Source organism: Heliangelus exortis, chromosome 3, assembly GCF_036169615.1.
Source record: "Heliangelus exortis chromosome 3, bHelExo1.hap1, whole genome shotgun sequence".
NCBI classification, from domain to species: domain Eukaryota; kingdom Metazoa; phylum Chordata; class Aves; order Apodiformes; family Trochilidae; genus Heliangelus; species Heliangelus exortis.
This window is the reverse complement of record NC_092424.1, coordinates 29,530,789-29,547,001: the sequence shown is the minus strand read 5'-3', so window position 1 is coordinate 29,547,001 and position 16,213 is coordinate 29,530,789. Positions and strand designations below refer to the sequence as shown.

The 16,213-nt window shown below is 37.1% G+C and overlaps 1 protein-coding gene across 24 annotated transcripts in view; it reads right to left on the bottom strand.

Annotated features, from left to right (window-relative positions):
• NRXN1 (neurexin 1) overlaps window positions 1-16,213 on the bottom strand; it is a 705,459-nt gene that overhangs the window by 90,565 nt on the left and 598,681 nt on the right. For 14 of the 24 annotated variants that reach the window (XM_071739794.1, XM_071739789.1, XM_071739790.1 and 11 more), the window contains 2 exons: window positions 7,947-8,036; window positions 6,179-6,498 (listed from right to left, as the gene is read on the bottom strand). In XM_071739794.1, coding sequence (XP_071595895.1) covers window positions 6,179-6,498; window positions 7,947-8,036 — 410 coding nt within the window. The remainder of the gene's footprint in view (window positions 1-6,178; window positions 6,499-7,946; window positions 8,037-16,213) is intronic. The other 10 variants (XM_071739797.1, XM_071739798.1, XM_071739799.1 and 7 more) reach the window with 1 other exon arrangement.

Genomic DNA, 16,213 nt, shown 5'->3' with positions numbered 1-16,213 from the left:
ACACATTTACTTTGTTTTTCTTTTTAATCTTTGCTTAAAGAAATATGGGGAAAATATGGCTCTGCAGAATGCAACAGAGGACCAGGTAGGCACCAGTACTTATGCTATTTGGCTTCTCTATGAGCTTAAAATCTTTCTATTTATAGAAGAAAATGGCCACCCTATTTATAGAACTTCAGTGCTCCAAATATTTTGCAGGAGAATAGGAAAATCATATGTGATTGGGTAGCAAATACTAAAACAGAAGTAGAGAATTTTAGTGCTTTACAGTATCCTATGTTATTTTTTCAGGGTCCTAGTTGAGCATCAGAATTAACAAACAATTATGGTTTTAAATATTCAATTGTGAATAACTGATAATAGGAGAAACCAAAAAAAGGTAGTCCAAAAGTTTAAACAAAAACAACAACAAAATTCAACCAAAAAAACCCCAAAACAAAACGTGAAAAAAAAAAAAAAAAAAAGGCAGAAAAAAAAGAGGCATGTTTTCCTGCACGTAGGTAGTTTTCTATCTGCAACTGAAACGTGAGCACTCCCCATTTCCATAACTACTGTGTTTGCATAAAGATCCTAGTGCAAATGAGATTTGTCCTTAACACTTTCATTTTTAAGTTTCTGTCACTAGGCAAGGATGCCTGTGTGCTGAGCACTGTGATGCTGGGAGCTATGGGATTCCTTTTACACTAGTGAGCATCTCTTGAGTCAAATCCTTCTGGTTTACCAGACCCCTGGGGAAGAGCTTTGCCCACTGGTGCTGATGAACTGTGGACTGGTTGGTGTAGACCTCCAAAGCAAGAAGTGACAGCAGTGCAGAGGCATGAAATGAACCCAATCCCCGTATATAAGATCAGTCATTGCAAACTATAAAATTTTAATCTGATACACATGGAAAATACTTCTCCTATTAACTACATTGATTTAATAATTAGTGTGTCTTCATAAAATATATTCACATTTACTACCCTGTGTAAAAGTCATGTACTCATGTACCATCCTTAAAACTGAATTCTTTCTGTGGAAAACATCCCTGTTTTTTTTTTAAATGCTTGCTTATATTTGGCAGGTCAAGATGCTGAGCCAAAACTGTCATTGTCCATGCTACAATAAGTACCACTTAAATCTGCTGCTTCAATATGCATACAAAAGCATACCCTTCACCTGATGTATGCCCTCCAAAGCAACTGACCAGATTTCAGCTCATCAATTTAACATGAAGTCAATTTAATTCTTCTTGACCGAAAATAAGTGCCTATTGTTCCAGGACATGCAATCATCTCACAGTATACTGCAATTGTTGGTGAAGTGGTTTATGGTTATTGATAAAAGCCTGTTCTGATGAGGACAAAGATGACTGCAAGAATCCCTTATGAAAAATAAAAAAGCTATTTTGCACACAACTTTTAGAAGCAGTTTCCAACACATGAGAGGAGAGGCTGCTCTGTGGATGAGTGGTCATAATCAAATCTGTAGAAAAGGATAAGAAGTGAGCATATTATTCTTGATTTATTACCACTTTATTTGTGACTTCCAGTTAATACAGCTATACCAAACTATGCCAAAGGGCCTGATTGTGCTATTTTAATTCAGGCAAAACTCATACTCCAAGTCTCTTTGAAGCTTTTCTGCTTCTGCCAGCTCTTGCAACTTTTATTGCCAGCATTGCAGTACTTGATGTTTTGCTTAACATTCTGGCTCCTGGAGGTATACAACATGTAAATCTCTTTTGTTTTCAATTTTAAAAAGGAGTTTATCACCTTCATGGTACAGTAAAAACACTTGCAAATGAGACATTTTTTTGAAAAAAAGAACTGCACTGCATCACTGTACTAAGTAACTTCATAACAAGGATGATATTCTTAGACCAAATTAATGATTTTTGAGTCCCAGCGCATACTTGTGGCTCACCCAAAGTTAGCAACATGTAACTGCATATTTTCACTTAACAGAGGTCCTTGTCTTGTGACAATTAGAATTGGGGATTTCTTTGTGTGCTCTGAAAAGTATGCAAAATGTTGACCTACTATCCAATGTATAGGGAGCAAAAGGCCTTTCCAGCAAACAGCTCCTGCAGCAGCAGCAGCAGCCATGGGTTCCCCAATGTGTCAATGGCAGAGAGAAGTAAAGCCGAGAAAAACTCTCACTGACCACCCAAATGGTGCTGATTTTTGCACCAACTGCCCAACTGCAACAGACTGGGCCACCCAGTCCTTAAATTGCCTGCTCCAGTCTACCATAAGACCGTGGTGATCCTGCTGGTCGGCTGCAGCTCAGCAGCTGCTCTCTAAAGAGCCTGGATCAAAAACCAGGCAGTAAACTATCCCTCCCATGATGGGTGCAAATCCACAAGTAGCTTGTTAACCCTGAACTGGTGCAATGGTTTCTTTATTTTCCTCTTCCTCCCACCAGTTTCTTTTTCTTTTCTGCCTCCTTACCTGATCCCTTTCGTTTATTCTGTACGCTATTTGAGGCAGGGGCTGTCATTTCCTACGTGTTTATGAAGTGCCTTGCATAAAGGCTGACAGCTCTAGATGCCATTATAATCAAAGTGGGGGGGGGGAGGGGGGGGAGATTTTTAAGGCACTGAGGAAAATGAGGCATTCACCCCACTTATTTGACATTCAATAGGCTTTGAGTACCTTTCTCCCCTTTGAAAAATTTACATTTACAAGTATAATAATTGAGATGTCAATCATCACCAAAACATCCATTGTTAAAATATGACACAGCCTTCAAGCAGGGAAAACCTTCATTTAGAGTAGAGTCACTATCAAAAAACACTTTTTCCCAGAAGCTCTAAGACTTAATTTGTCTAAAATCATGCACAACACTATTCAACATACTTTCTGCAAGAATCATGTCTATCTTGTATCATATATTGCATTAGTTAGATATCTGCTGAGAAGATCTATCCATTTAAGCACTAATATTGTAGATTTTTTTAAAGAACATTTCCTATAAATAGATTTAAATTATCTTAAGTATTGTAGTCTTTAATTGAATTCAATACCTTTACAAATGGAGCAAACAATCTCTGACTGATTAGATCATTTGCTTCTATCCTATTTCAGACATGCACAGATTTGCAGTAATATAAGATTCTTCATTAGCAATTGCTGTTCAGCTGCATATTTTCTTCAATAACCTAATTAATGCTAGAAAGGTCACTTTTCTTCTTGTGTACATTACACTACGTCAATGTCGTTAACACTCTGTAGAGGTTGTATGTAAATAAAAATAAGAAAAAAAAATTGCAAAAATGAAAGGGAATGGAGAAATTAAAAGTAGATTTTCCTTGAGATAATGAGTGCCTTCATCTCCCAGTGACATCAAGATAGAAAGTGATTACTCAGCCCCTGAAGCACAGATCTGTGGAAGTCCTATGGGTCACTACCACAGGAATTAATACATGAAGGTAGAATAAGAAAACAGGTAACAATGAACAGGAGAAATTATATACTCAATTTGATTTAGTAGGTCTGTGTTTTCCATGAGTATCATAGCCTCTTGCAGACCATTTCCAGCTTTGACTCTGGTAGGTTATCAATCTGTTCAAATGAAATCACAGAGCTGATTGTAAACGGCTTTCCAGTTTAATCCCTGACTAATTAAGTGTATAGTCTTAATGACAACACAGATTCTAGCAGGCAGGACGTTTAGACATAATGGAAGTAAACCACTGTGTATTATTAGTGGCAAGAAGGGCTCTGTTATAGAATCAGGATGCCATGTTCTGTAATGGCTGAACACTTCTCTCCAAAATTTTGATTTCGGGCTCTTAGATCCAGAACTATTTCTAACAAGTTGTTACAAATGGGCTGCATCAAGATTTCACACCAGCCAAGCTAATAGATGAGGAAAGGCTGATCTAGACCTTCACCCTCAGAACATGCTGTGCACCTCTCTATGCTCCTGGAGCTTGCCAAGACTCACAATAATGCAATATCAAAGAGTGAAGCCAGCTCAGCCATGAGGGAATGAAGAATGGCACAACTGTATTGAAGTCACACAACCCCAGCACAGCGAGGTGCTCTAGAAGACTTGGGTAGATGCTCTGATAAAGTCAGTTAGGGACCACACTTAATTTCTGGGACCAGCCTAGAAACAGAAGATCTCTGGAAGATCTTTTTCCTTGATCATCTCTTTCCCTCCTAAGTTTGTTAGCATAAAAAACTTTTTTTGTTCTCTAAATATGCCACTGGAGTGCCTCAAAAGAAAAAAAAAAATCTCAGTGGCTAGACATCCAAACAAGTGAGTAAATCCTACTGGGGAATATTCCTGGAAACGGAGGCCAGCTGGCAAAGCAACTCTACCAGTAAACTCCCATCGCTCACAGATCACGAAAGATGCCGACTGAGAATGATCCCTTCCTCTCAAATCATGCCTTGGATTTATCTGAGTGAGTGACAGAGGCCAAAAGCATTCTCCGAACTGTTAGAACAGTTTAACTTAGTTTAAAATTTTTATTTAGTAGCATTTAATTTAGTAATCCAAATTCCTCCACACTATGAAGATACCCTGGACATTCTAAATCCATCTTCCTCTCTGCAAATTTGAAGACGTCTTAAATGTCACTGCTGCAAAATACTGAGATCAGCCTAGTTGAATAATAAAGTGGGAGATAATATTTAAATCAGAACCAATAGCCTACTTAATAAAAACACTGTAGCTTACTAAAATAATAATTGAAAGAACTGCAACCTATGATCTACAATGAATGCCGTTGTTTGGAGGCAGCTGATTCCATGTATCTCTAGTTGGGTTTTAGTTGCCACCTCCCCCTTTTTTTCTCCTGTGGCTTCTCATGCACTTTAATTAAACAAGGAAAATGCATAAAATCTGCGTGTGTTTGAAAATACAAGTCAAAATAATATTTTTAAAGCTTGCTTTTAAATTATATGTTCTGCTTCAGTTTCTAAATAATAGGTTTTAATTTTACACCGCTTTAGTTTTCAGTCCATAGTATAAAATGTACCAAAATATTACAGAGAGAAAAGTTCATGTCAAGTTTGAAGATCTGATCAAATTCAAACTGTGAACTGAGTTTTTACAACAAAAACAGGCAACTTGGCCTCTGCCTCTGTCTAATCAGTATGTTCTCCTCCATTCTTGAGAAAATTAACCTCATTCATCATCTTCTGCTCTTGTTCCTCCCTATGGCTTATGACACTTTTTTTTCCCCTTGTTCTACTTCTGGATCTCACAGCATAGCTGTCATGGCTTGACAGCACAGTGGGTGCACAATCAAGCATGTGAACCATGGGACTATAAGAAAAGGTTTTGGCAGTTGTACCTTTTTGCTTGTTTGTTTTGTTGGGGTTTTTTTTTTAGGCAGAGTAAATATTAAAAAAATATTCTGTGCCACAGAAATGTCCTGGTAAGTTTTAGGTTTTTAAAGTGCAAAGTCTGAATGCTGTTATTCATTGTAGCCACAAGATGAAGAAGGTACTTTTAATTCACTCACCTGTTTTTACCCCTTTCTTTTCCTGATAATTAAATTCCCCCCCACATTATGCAGAGACCCTGACAAAACCTGAAAGCTACTAAATATATCACTAGAGTCATGAAATGCAAATAACCTCAAAACCCAGTAACAACAGCCTCTGATTTGGTGCTGGAGTCATTCAGGATGCAGAATGCTTTAATTTCCTCTGCTGCCATTGCTTCTTATGAGGAATACTGCCAAGATGATGATCAGTTATGGGACTAGAGAAAGTACTAATTCCTTCTTTTCCAGCATTTTCCAACTTTTTGTCTTCAAACCTCCTTCCTGTTTCCTCTTCAAAATGGGTCTCTTATGTCTACCTCATGGATAAAGTCACCACTTCACTATCTCCAATTCCAGACATCCTGCATTCTTACACTGCAAATAATCTATATAACTCACCAAGAAAGAAAGAGTATTTAAAAATTTCCACCACTATGGAGATGGGTGGGCAATAAAACTCATCAAAAGCAAACTCTGAACTGGTAAATTCGCCTAGTTTATAACAATAGCAAGTCCTTACTTTCCCTCTAAATGCTGATCAACATTGCATCCACGAGCATATAGTACAGAACTTTTGCCTGTAATTTGTGCATTTCTTCAACAGGAATAATTTCATCTGCAGAGTGAACATGCTATAGGAAGCCAAACTCAAAGATGGGAAAATATTTGCAAAAGGTGAGAAAGCCAACTAACCTGACCAATAGGTTCTTTTGTCGGGGCCTTTCCTCTTCTAGCAGTGCTTGTGGCCAAAGTGGTGGTTGTTTCCATGACTGACGTGGACATCTCCGATTGCATCGCTGTAGCTGTGGACTCAGTTGTCATAGAAGAAGGCACTTCACCAACAAGCCTCACATTTCCTTCTATCACGATGTTGGCATCATTTTCTGCTGCCATATTCAGAACTTTCAAGCCATTGTAGTAAAGACCAGAGAGCTGGCCTTGGAAAGGATGGCCACGTTCCTTGCCTCCAATTTTTATGGTTGCTTGGCTATTGAAGATTGTGAGCTGACGCCCTGTGAAGATAATATTATATACATGCAAAAATGTTGACTGTGAACACTGTACTCTACACGAGTGATAACAGATTTTCATGGGGTGAATAATGAGAGCAATAAACTATAAGAAAAGGATTTGACTCATAATTCATTGCTTTTTAATGAAGTGTCCATGAAATGCATAAATCTGGAGAACATTTGCATTTTTCTTAATTTATGATGGGTTTTTTTGTTTGTTTGTTTGGTTTGGTTTTTGTTTGTTTTTTTTTTTTTTTTTTTGCTAAAAGGCCAATCAACTAGAGTTGCAAATGTCTAATACTACAAATTATACCCCTCACCCATTGTTAAGCTTTTTGGTGTGTGTCAACAAATCCAGGTTTCCAATTCCTTAAGATTATTTTTTCTTCAAGTCTGCCAGCATTTAAAGTTGGGTTTTTTTCCACACAATGCATCATAGGCTCTATAGCTTTAAGTGTGCGTTTATGTATGTATAGACATAAATATGTATATACACACAGAGAGAGTTTATAGATATGCAAACAGGTCACTAGGTCCAGCGAATTTTAAAGAATATGTTCTGCAGTAATCTGTCATGTATCTATATAAGTGAATAAAATATTGACATTTTAAATTAAATGTTTCCTTTTTATATTTAAATGTTTATTTTCCTTAAATATCCACACTGAAAAGAAACACATGGTTCACATTGAGTATCTCAGAGGCAGATTCAAAAATAGATGTCTGATTGGCTTTCAGCAAGGCTATCAATTAAAATAAAAGATTTTAGATGTAAAAGCGGCTTCAGAAATGATACACATACCGATGGAGAAATCATGGCACATTTCCATTAAACAGAGAAATCCTCAGCAACAGTACCACTCTTAGTAAATAGAATAGTCACTTTAGCAGATTGGTTTCTGCTCACAAAAAGCATGCACACAACTTTAAGTTCTGTTTTAATTAGTGTTTGTTCCAAAATCCCCTTAGAAGGTTGTAAACGTTAAAGGGACTTCATTTTGAATGGCAATTCATATTGCCCACTATTTAAGATACCTACAGTTTAAACAAAATTTTTTTTCAGGACCATAATGAAGATATCATAACTACATATATTTTTAGTTAATAATTTAGATGCTGGAACATGTAATATAATCTATGAATGATTTATAATTTTTGGTTAATGTTTGCTATGAGTACCTTCATAGATAGAGTTAGTGGATTATATTTAACAGTCCCTTTAACCTTAAGTTAACAGGGTAAGATTATTAAACAGCTGGTACTTCTAGAAATGTAGAGAAATTATTATACAAGGTACGCAAATATTACTCTATATTTTACTTTTTTAAATTTGTTTTTAATTTAGTTTTACTGAAATTTATTTTTTATGTTTATTAGTGTTACAATGAAGTATTACTTGGTTATGTTCAAATTATTTTTTTATTTGAAGTTTTAATCAATGTTTTTACCTTTGTCGAGTAGCCATTCATCAACTACTCGACCAAGTCGATATGGAATTCGCTGTCTAGCAATCGCCAGGCGCTCGTTATCATTGTTTCCTTTAAAGTTTAAAGAGACATTTCATTGGTTAAAATCTGTAAGGTCAAAGGTTAAAAGTTAATACTTAAAGCTTGAGCTATACAGTTGCCACATGATTTTTTGAAATTTGGAATTTTAAAAAGTGCTACCTAGAACAGTTCATGGTTCAGACTTTTCATTCATTCATTTATTTTATTTTAGCAAACAAAATTATTCCTATGTTAATTGAAAATTAGAAATCTGCATTTGAGCTAGGTTATTAAACTTATGTTATAGACAGACCCAAAAAACAAATTTAAACATCATCGAATGGCTTTACAAAAAATGATCATTGACCTTAGGGTTTTGTCTTTTTTGATGTTTCTTATTAACTAGTTAAACATGTTCAGGTGAAACAGGTTTAAGTTTTCAAAAGACATCCAACCTCTTATTCCAGGTTAGTCATTTAAAGAAGAACACCACCATTCTTAATCACCAGCTAAGGCACACTTCCTTCTGCTGTCTAGAAACAGACCTGCTGTAACTTATTGCCTAGTCAGAAAAAATAATTCTTGTTCACTTCATTTAAATAAATTCCAGAGATTCAAATATACGGTACAGGCCAGACCAGAGTATTCACTGTTCCTACATTCTCATTGGACACACTGAAAATGTCTTGAAGGAACACCAAGGCTTTGACAAAAGTGACTTGCTGAAAGGTAGCCTGGTTCTGTAACGTGGAAGAGCTTTAGAATTTAGCAAGAGGCCATTTGTAGTGAGGTTTCATAAAACTAACAACTAACCACAACTCAGCAATGTGAAATATAAACTTATACTTGCAAATCTTCTCTATTTTCAGTGATCTTTGACTTCTTTAAATAAAACAGTGAGATAAAATAAGGCTAGGACAGGCAGCAAAATATCAGACAACAAGGAGTAATTATCAAATATCTTTAATTGTTTATTTCTAACTATAGCATTGAATGATGCAGGTATCATCCCTCGGAAAACCACGTCCTCTACTTAAAACTTCTGAGGGGGAACGTGAACAGAAATATTTCTGTTTTGATTTAAGGTTTTTGGTGGCAGTAGTATTTTAGACCATTTTTTTTTTTCCATTGTATTGGTATATATTAGTAAAGAATTAGTGAGAGAAAAAAGAGCCAGATGAGTAAAAAGCCTAATTTAGGTCCAAATAGAATATCAGTCCTGCTAGCTCAAATGTGCACATTGTATTTGACTTCAAAATACCCCAACACAGTCCTCTATCTACAGTGGAAATGTAAGTAGAAGATGCAGTAGCCCACATAGTGCTTAGAAATACACGTTCCTGTGCTAGCAGGATCCTATTGCTAACCATCAAACCAAAGTATTACCCAGATTTCAAAAATCAATGTTCAAATTTGTCAGACAATTATCCCCACTATCAGCATCACAAAAATAGCAGGCTTTCAGTGAACAATCAGTAACATAGTCCCAAGAAATATCAAGAGCAACAGTTTTTGTGCCAAGAAATTGTGGTGACTTTACGCAGCTACTTATTCCGCAATGCAAAGAACTGTTACTTTCTCTGTCTCACGTCTCCCTCATTTGTTTTAGTATGGACATAGCTCACTATGCCAAAGGCTGACCTATTTTCTTTTGAGAGGGTGTCCATTTCTATTTACTTTCCAATATAGAATAATGGAATGCTTTGGGTTGGAGGGACATTTGAGGATCATCTAGTCCCAACTGTCTTCCATAGGCAGGGAAATTTTCAGTTAGACTGCCCCATTCAACCTGACCTTAAACACTTCTAATGATGGGGCACCTGCAACTTCTCTGGGCAAATATGCTGTGTAGTTCCATATGCCTGTTAGTATCAAAAAGTGAATCATTATATATTTATGAATATCCATGTGTATATTTTGGTTTATTTTCAACTTTCAGAAACACCGCCTGTAAAACAGTAATTTACTGAAACCTCCTTTTTTTCTGCCTATCCAAAAACTGAAAATTTAGAATAAAAGGCTTCAGAACACAACTGGTGATGTGAGAATACAGAATGGCCCCTAGGTCCTATCACCACACACCCTTGTACAAAGTCCCTCCCTTTCCTGTAGCCCCTTCAGGTACTGGAAGATCTCCCCAGAGCCTTTTCTTTCCCAGGCTAAACCACCCCAATTCTCAGCCTGTCTTCGTAGGAGAGGTACTCCAGCCCTCTGATCATCTTTGAGACCCTACTTTGGATTTCCTCCAGCCACTCCGTGTCATTCTTGAAACAATACTCACAACTGCATTCCTTGGGAAGGCGTTAAAATCTGTTGTTTATTCAAGCAGTGGGTGGGAAATTGGGTGCATTTGATAGAAGGAGCCCCTGCAGTCACCAGGCTGGGGATCCCTAATTCTATAACATCTCGCTACTGTAATTCCATTACTAACATGTGATTTACTCTACACAAAGTTTATTGCTGCCTCCACATGAATTACTTGGCAGCTGCTCCAGGACATCTCGATGGTGATCCTGGAAACTTCTATGTGAATTAACAGCATAAATTTAGTCTTGGCCATTCTACACATTACTTTGAATCATTTCATTAAAAAGTCAAAGAATGGACATTTTTCGAGAATAGTGCATCCCATTATATTGCGATTCTATCTATAAATTATGTTTTATTCTAACAGCAGCAGTATTGCACCACTGGGAGCAAAATACAAATGAAAAGTAAGAAAATAGTAATTTGGTTTGTAAAGGTGGCAAACATAAAAACTGCTGATTACATTAGCCCATCCCTCATCAGAGGAAAAATTCATCACAATTTGACACCATTACATTATCTTTTACTCATCTATTACACAATAAAATTGAAAGGGCTAGGGAGAAATGGTGTGGATCTTATCCAGTTTTAGTTTCAAGGAGAACACACACATATGTTTAGTGATGATGAAACTAGTAGATACACAGGTAACTTAACAACTACATTTTAAAAAAAGGGTACATACGAAACAACAATAAAAGCAAAAAAATCCTATTATTATGCTGTGAAAAACTCGCATCTTTTAATAACAGCTTCCTCCCAAACATCTGGTTATGGTCATACGTTCAGCTACAAGAAATCTGGATAGGCCCACTGATTTCAGTAAAGGCATGTGCACTTACTGCACCTGGTAATCCCATCCCCATAGGGAAACATAAATACCACATACTGTTTTTCTCAGGAGTATTGAGTGCACATTTTTCATGCTTCCTTTATTTATGGTTGGTTTTACCAATGTGGTAAACCTCAAGGAACTTCTTCAGTAAAAACAATTTCATGAAGGTTAATAAATATTTGAGATTTTATTTCTGTTACCCATCTGAGTGTGCTTTGGCAGGTATGCTTTTCAACCATAATTCATAAAAAACAAATTATGTGCCTAAACTTTAATTGTAGACAGCTATGTGACCATCTAGAATGACACTTCCAAGTTATATGGATGAGATTTCTTTGATTAAAAAAGCTAGGTAGAAATGATTCATCCAGGATGGGCACCATGACATTGTCTAACTGATTGAATTCTAGATGGCTGAATTCTTCTGCCAAATAGATAATATTTTGTCTCAACACAGTGTTAATTCTGAACAAGTAGAATGGCTTCAAGGGAATAACAATAATTTCTAAGAATCAAGGTAAGCAGAGAGGAGCAGCAAAGGTCAAATCTTTTGAGTTACAGCTAAATCTTGTGGCAAGATTGAGAAGGAGCAGTCCAAAAAAACTTTAATCATGCCTTTACATCTATAGGTCAGATGGGACAAACCAACTGTGTGAACTTCACTAATATGTATTTTATCCCTCCTGATTTATTATATTGTCAGTGCTGGAGTGTAATTCTATTTTGTCTCTGAAATAAAGGTGTCAGTTATTGATGTGAAATAGCAGCATCCTTGAAAGAGAGTAAGTAAGGCTGAAAATCGAGAGTCTGTGAAGAACAACCTAGGCTAGAGAATATTTTCTTTGAAAAAAACTCTTTAACAGAATACAAATTCACCTGTTAGTCTCAGAGATCTGCTAGGGAAATAAATAACAAAGTGATAAAATCAAGGTCTCTTTCCATTTACAAACAACCTCTCTCCCTAGTTTTCTCATCATGATCTTGAAACTGCTATTTCTGAATCACAACTCCCCTGATATCTGCAAGAGGAAGGCAGAGACCCATATCATTCCTCCAGATGTAGTTAGGGATGAAATTTGACTGAAGCATCAACTACATGGCCTGGCAGCAATGTGGTACAAGAGCAAACAGTGCAAAGGAGTCTAACATGGTGAAGCTAGAAAATAAAATCACTATCTTGGTAATGATCCATACTAAAGTTCTTTTGAATTGTCTATTATTACATGCACTAGTATATACAAATAATGTTGAAATAAACAGCAGATCAAAAATTTGTACCACAGATGATTTTGCACATGGAGCTTGCCCCTTCCCATCAAAAGAGAGAGTGATATTTTAAATGCTATCAATGGCAAGCACAAACTTCTACAGGATTTGCACTTAATATTACCATCCTGGTATCCACATTGGCTCCATGTCTTAGCCATAAGTGGATCTAAAGCTATAATAAGATTTAAATTTAAATAGTTTTAAGGTGTTTTTAAGAACTCAGTGGCTCTGTCTCCATTGCTGTTTCACCAAAGACCCCTTAGAGAAGTCACTTTAGGGCTCCCCACCCACAAAGAATCATAGAATGGTTTGGGTTGGAAGGGACCCTAAAGATCTAGTGCTAAATGGGATTTATCCCTACTAAATGGGCAGGAACATCTTCCACTAGACCAGGTTGCTCAAAGCTCCATCCAACTTGGCCTTGAACACTTCCAGGGATGAGACAGTGACAATTTACCTAGGCAACCTGTTCCAGTGTCTCACCACCCTCACACTAAAGAATTTCTTCCTAATGTCTAATCTAAATCTACCCTCTTCCAGCTTAAAACCTTGACCTACTGCTACACACCCTTGCGAAAATGCCACAGCTTGTTTTAGGTCCTCTTCAGTTACTGGGAGGTGGCTATAAGATGTCGCCAGAGCATTCTGTTCTCCAGGCTGAACAACCCCACCTCTCTTTGCCTGTCTTCATAGGAGAGGTGCTTCAGCCTTCTGATCATGTACAAAACCGTACTCTGGACCCCTTCTAACAGGCCTCTATTGGTTGCTCCAGAACTGGACACAGTGCTCTATGTGGGGTTTCATGAGAGCGGAGTAAAAGGGAAAAAAAGACCTCCCTTGACCTGCTGGCCATGATTCTTTTGATTCAGCCCAGGATAAAGTTAGCTTTCTGAGCTGCATGTCCACATTGCTGGCTCATGTTGAGTTTCTTGTCACCCATCACCCCCAAGTCCTTTTCCTCAGAGCTTTTATAGATCCAGTCTCCACCAATCAGTATTTATGTCTGGGATTGTTCTGTTACGGGTGCAAAATCTTGCAATTTGCCTTGCTGAACTTCATGGAAGTTTGCAGGAAGCCACTTCCCAAGCCTGTCAAGGTCCCTCTGGATGGCATCCTTTCCCTCTAGCATGTCAACCTCACCACACAGTTTGGTGATGCTGTTGAAGCCATGTCTTTTTCTGGTGCTAAAATATAACAACATTGCCTGTGTAGGATGAAAAGTTGGGAGAGATGGAGGACAATACAATGGGCAGCTTCAAAGACTACTGTATGAAGAATTACATATGCAGAAGGTTGATTTGGGCCTTCTCCGGTGTTCAAAGGGAGCGTAGGCATAAAATTTCTTGGATATCTTCAACAAATCTTAGCATTGGTGCGGTGAGATGATAACTTTTCAAAGATACTCTAAAGTTAGAGGAAGAACCCACAGCAAATAAGCAACACTGCAATGCCTTACCTTATTCCAGAAGAGCTAAGTTATAAAAAAACAGAAACCACCATGCGGTATAACTTCCCCATGAGGTATAACGTCTCCAGACTTGAAAATGTGAAATCTGACAAGTTCAAATTAAATGACCATATCATAATATGGCTCTTTGTACCCTAAAGGGACTCCTAAATTCCTTATTATGTACATTAAGTATCACAAGAGGATGACTGACAGCAGTCTTCAAAGCAGACTGAAATCTTCCACCATTGGCTTATAACTGCTAAACACCAAGCAAAACATAGATTGCCTTCAGGAAGAATACAATTACCAGATTTATTGAAAGATATATGAGTAACTTGATTCCCACTCCAGTGATCCTACAGACTCTACCAAAACACCTCATGTTCCCCTGAAAGCTCCTTGCTTCATTCTACCATATCAACCAAATTAAATCATAGTTTGACAACTTTCTACTGGACAGAACTCAGAAATCTCTTTAACTTCTCAGGAAGATTTGAACCTTCACTTAAAATCAACTACCTTTTGTCTTGTTTTGTTTTTAATTGTTTTTCACTGGATTAATTAATAATTAAATGGAGAGTGTGGTCCCCTGACTCTCACTTCCTCTCTGTAATGCAGTATCTAGCTCAGCTTGTGCAGTTTTGGATTGCTTACTTTAAGAGATTGGTGTATATCAAAACAAGCAAGAGAAGATGAAAAGCAACAAGAAGGAGATAAGAAAACATTGTCTGATAAATTAAAGGTTGGTTTTTATCAGGAGTTTTAAAAAGATCCTTTCTACTGCCCGTATAGCATTTAAGGAGCCAATATTGAACAGCTGCTGCTAAAATAGGGAGGAAAATTTATAGAAATCATTAAAGAAGAAGATTAAAGTATGAAAAATGAATTGTTATAAGTACAACACCACGACCCACATCACTCCAACAATGACATTTTGCAGTCTTCCAAGGTAAAAGGGTTCTGAACTGTTTCTAAATCATAATGTCACAGCATTTAAGGTTACTTTTTCTATAGAAATTTAACCAGAAATTGACCGTAAGCACTTTCTTATTCAATAGGTATCCAACAGCTGGAAAAATGGAGAATATTTCAGTTTACTGAAATATGAAAATTAGCTGGGTCTGAGGTAGCAACTACTGAGTGTGTTCTGACTTTAACCCAGATGGCAATCAGAATGATCCTCATTTCATGTTACCAAAGAGGTGCTATATAGAATGTCTCTTGACAGCAATAATACTCACATTATATAAATGAACAATGGCAAATGGAAAACACTGTGCTCAGCTCTTATTTTAAATTTATATTGGTCTGCAACCCCATGAGTACCCAATATTCAGATAGAAGCCATCAATTATTAACTACGTGCAAGCCTCCTAATTAAGTTTAATCACGCTGCAAGTTCTGAGGACAGAATAGGACAAACTGCCGAGGTCACACCATTGCATTTTATTGTAGCCACTGAAAGGCTTTGGAAACTCCTGTATGTTTTCTATATATATTATTTCTGTGCCATTAGAAATTTGAAAAGTTACCTGGAACAGTTAAAAAAAAATTCTTCTGGTGTTAGATTCTGCTCCTGGTTCTATGATTCGTAAGAGAAAACAGTTTGGCCTTCAGTTGTGCACACCAAAGCTACTGCAATTGACCTGCTCTAGCAGACTGTTTGGAGGCAATGCAGGGTGCAGTGAGGATAGTTCCAGGCTCATTGCATGACCAAAGACAAAAATGTTAGAAAGCCAAGGCAACCTGCATCAGCCCTCATCAACAGCACAAACCAAACTTGACTGCAACTGCAAATATTAAAACCAATGATTTCATGTTCATTCACGAACCATGTAAATGCTAGATTTAACCACAACTATGCCCCTAAGTTTTGGACCATGCAGGTGTTTTGTCACGCTCACTGCATCTGCCGAGGTTGCATCAGCTCCTTCCCCTTAGGGATATTCATGATTAAACACAAGCCAGTGGAAACAACAGAAGTGAGATTATTTGGACAAGCCTTTGCCAAGCAGAAGTAACCAAATGCACCCATACAGACAGAAAATGGCATTTAAGAGATAAAAATCTGCTCTGTGTCAACAGTGTAGGGAAAAAAAAAAGTAGCCCTTGGCTAAAGCAAACTCCAGACATTCAGTTCTGTCTAAAGCTGGCATTTCAATTTGTGTATTTATGACTTGCAGACATTTCACTATAAAAGAATAATCTATTTCAAATGGAAAGGTTTAAACTTGTACATATAGGAGGTTTTTTTTACACGCTTTTGGCAAGACATAGAAACAGAAACTGTAAATAATAGAAACAGATGCTCACAGAGATAAAAGCAGACGAGTGCTTTAGGACTGCAGAATTATAATGAGCAGTCCA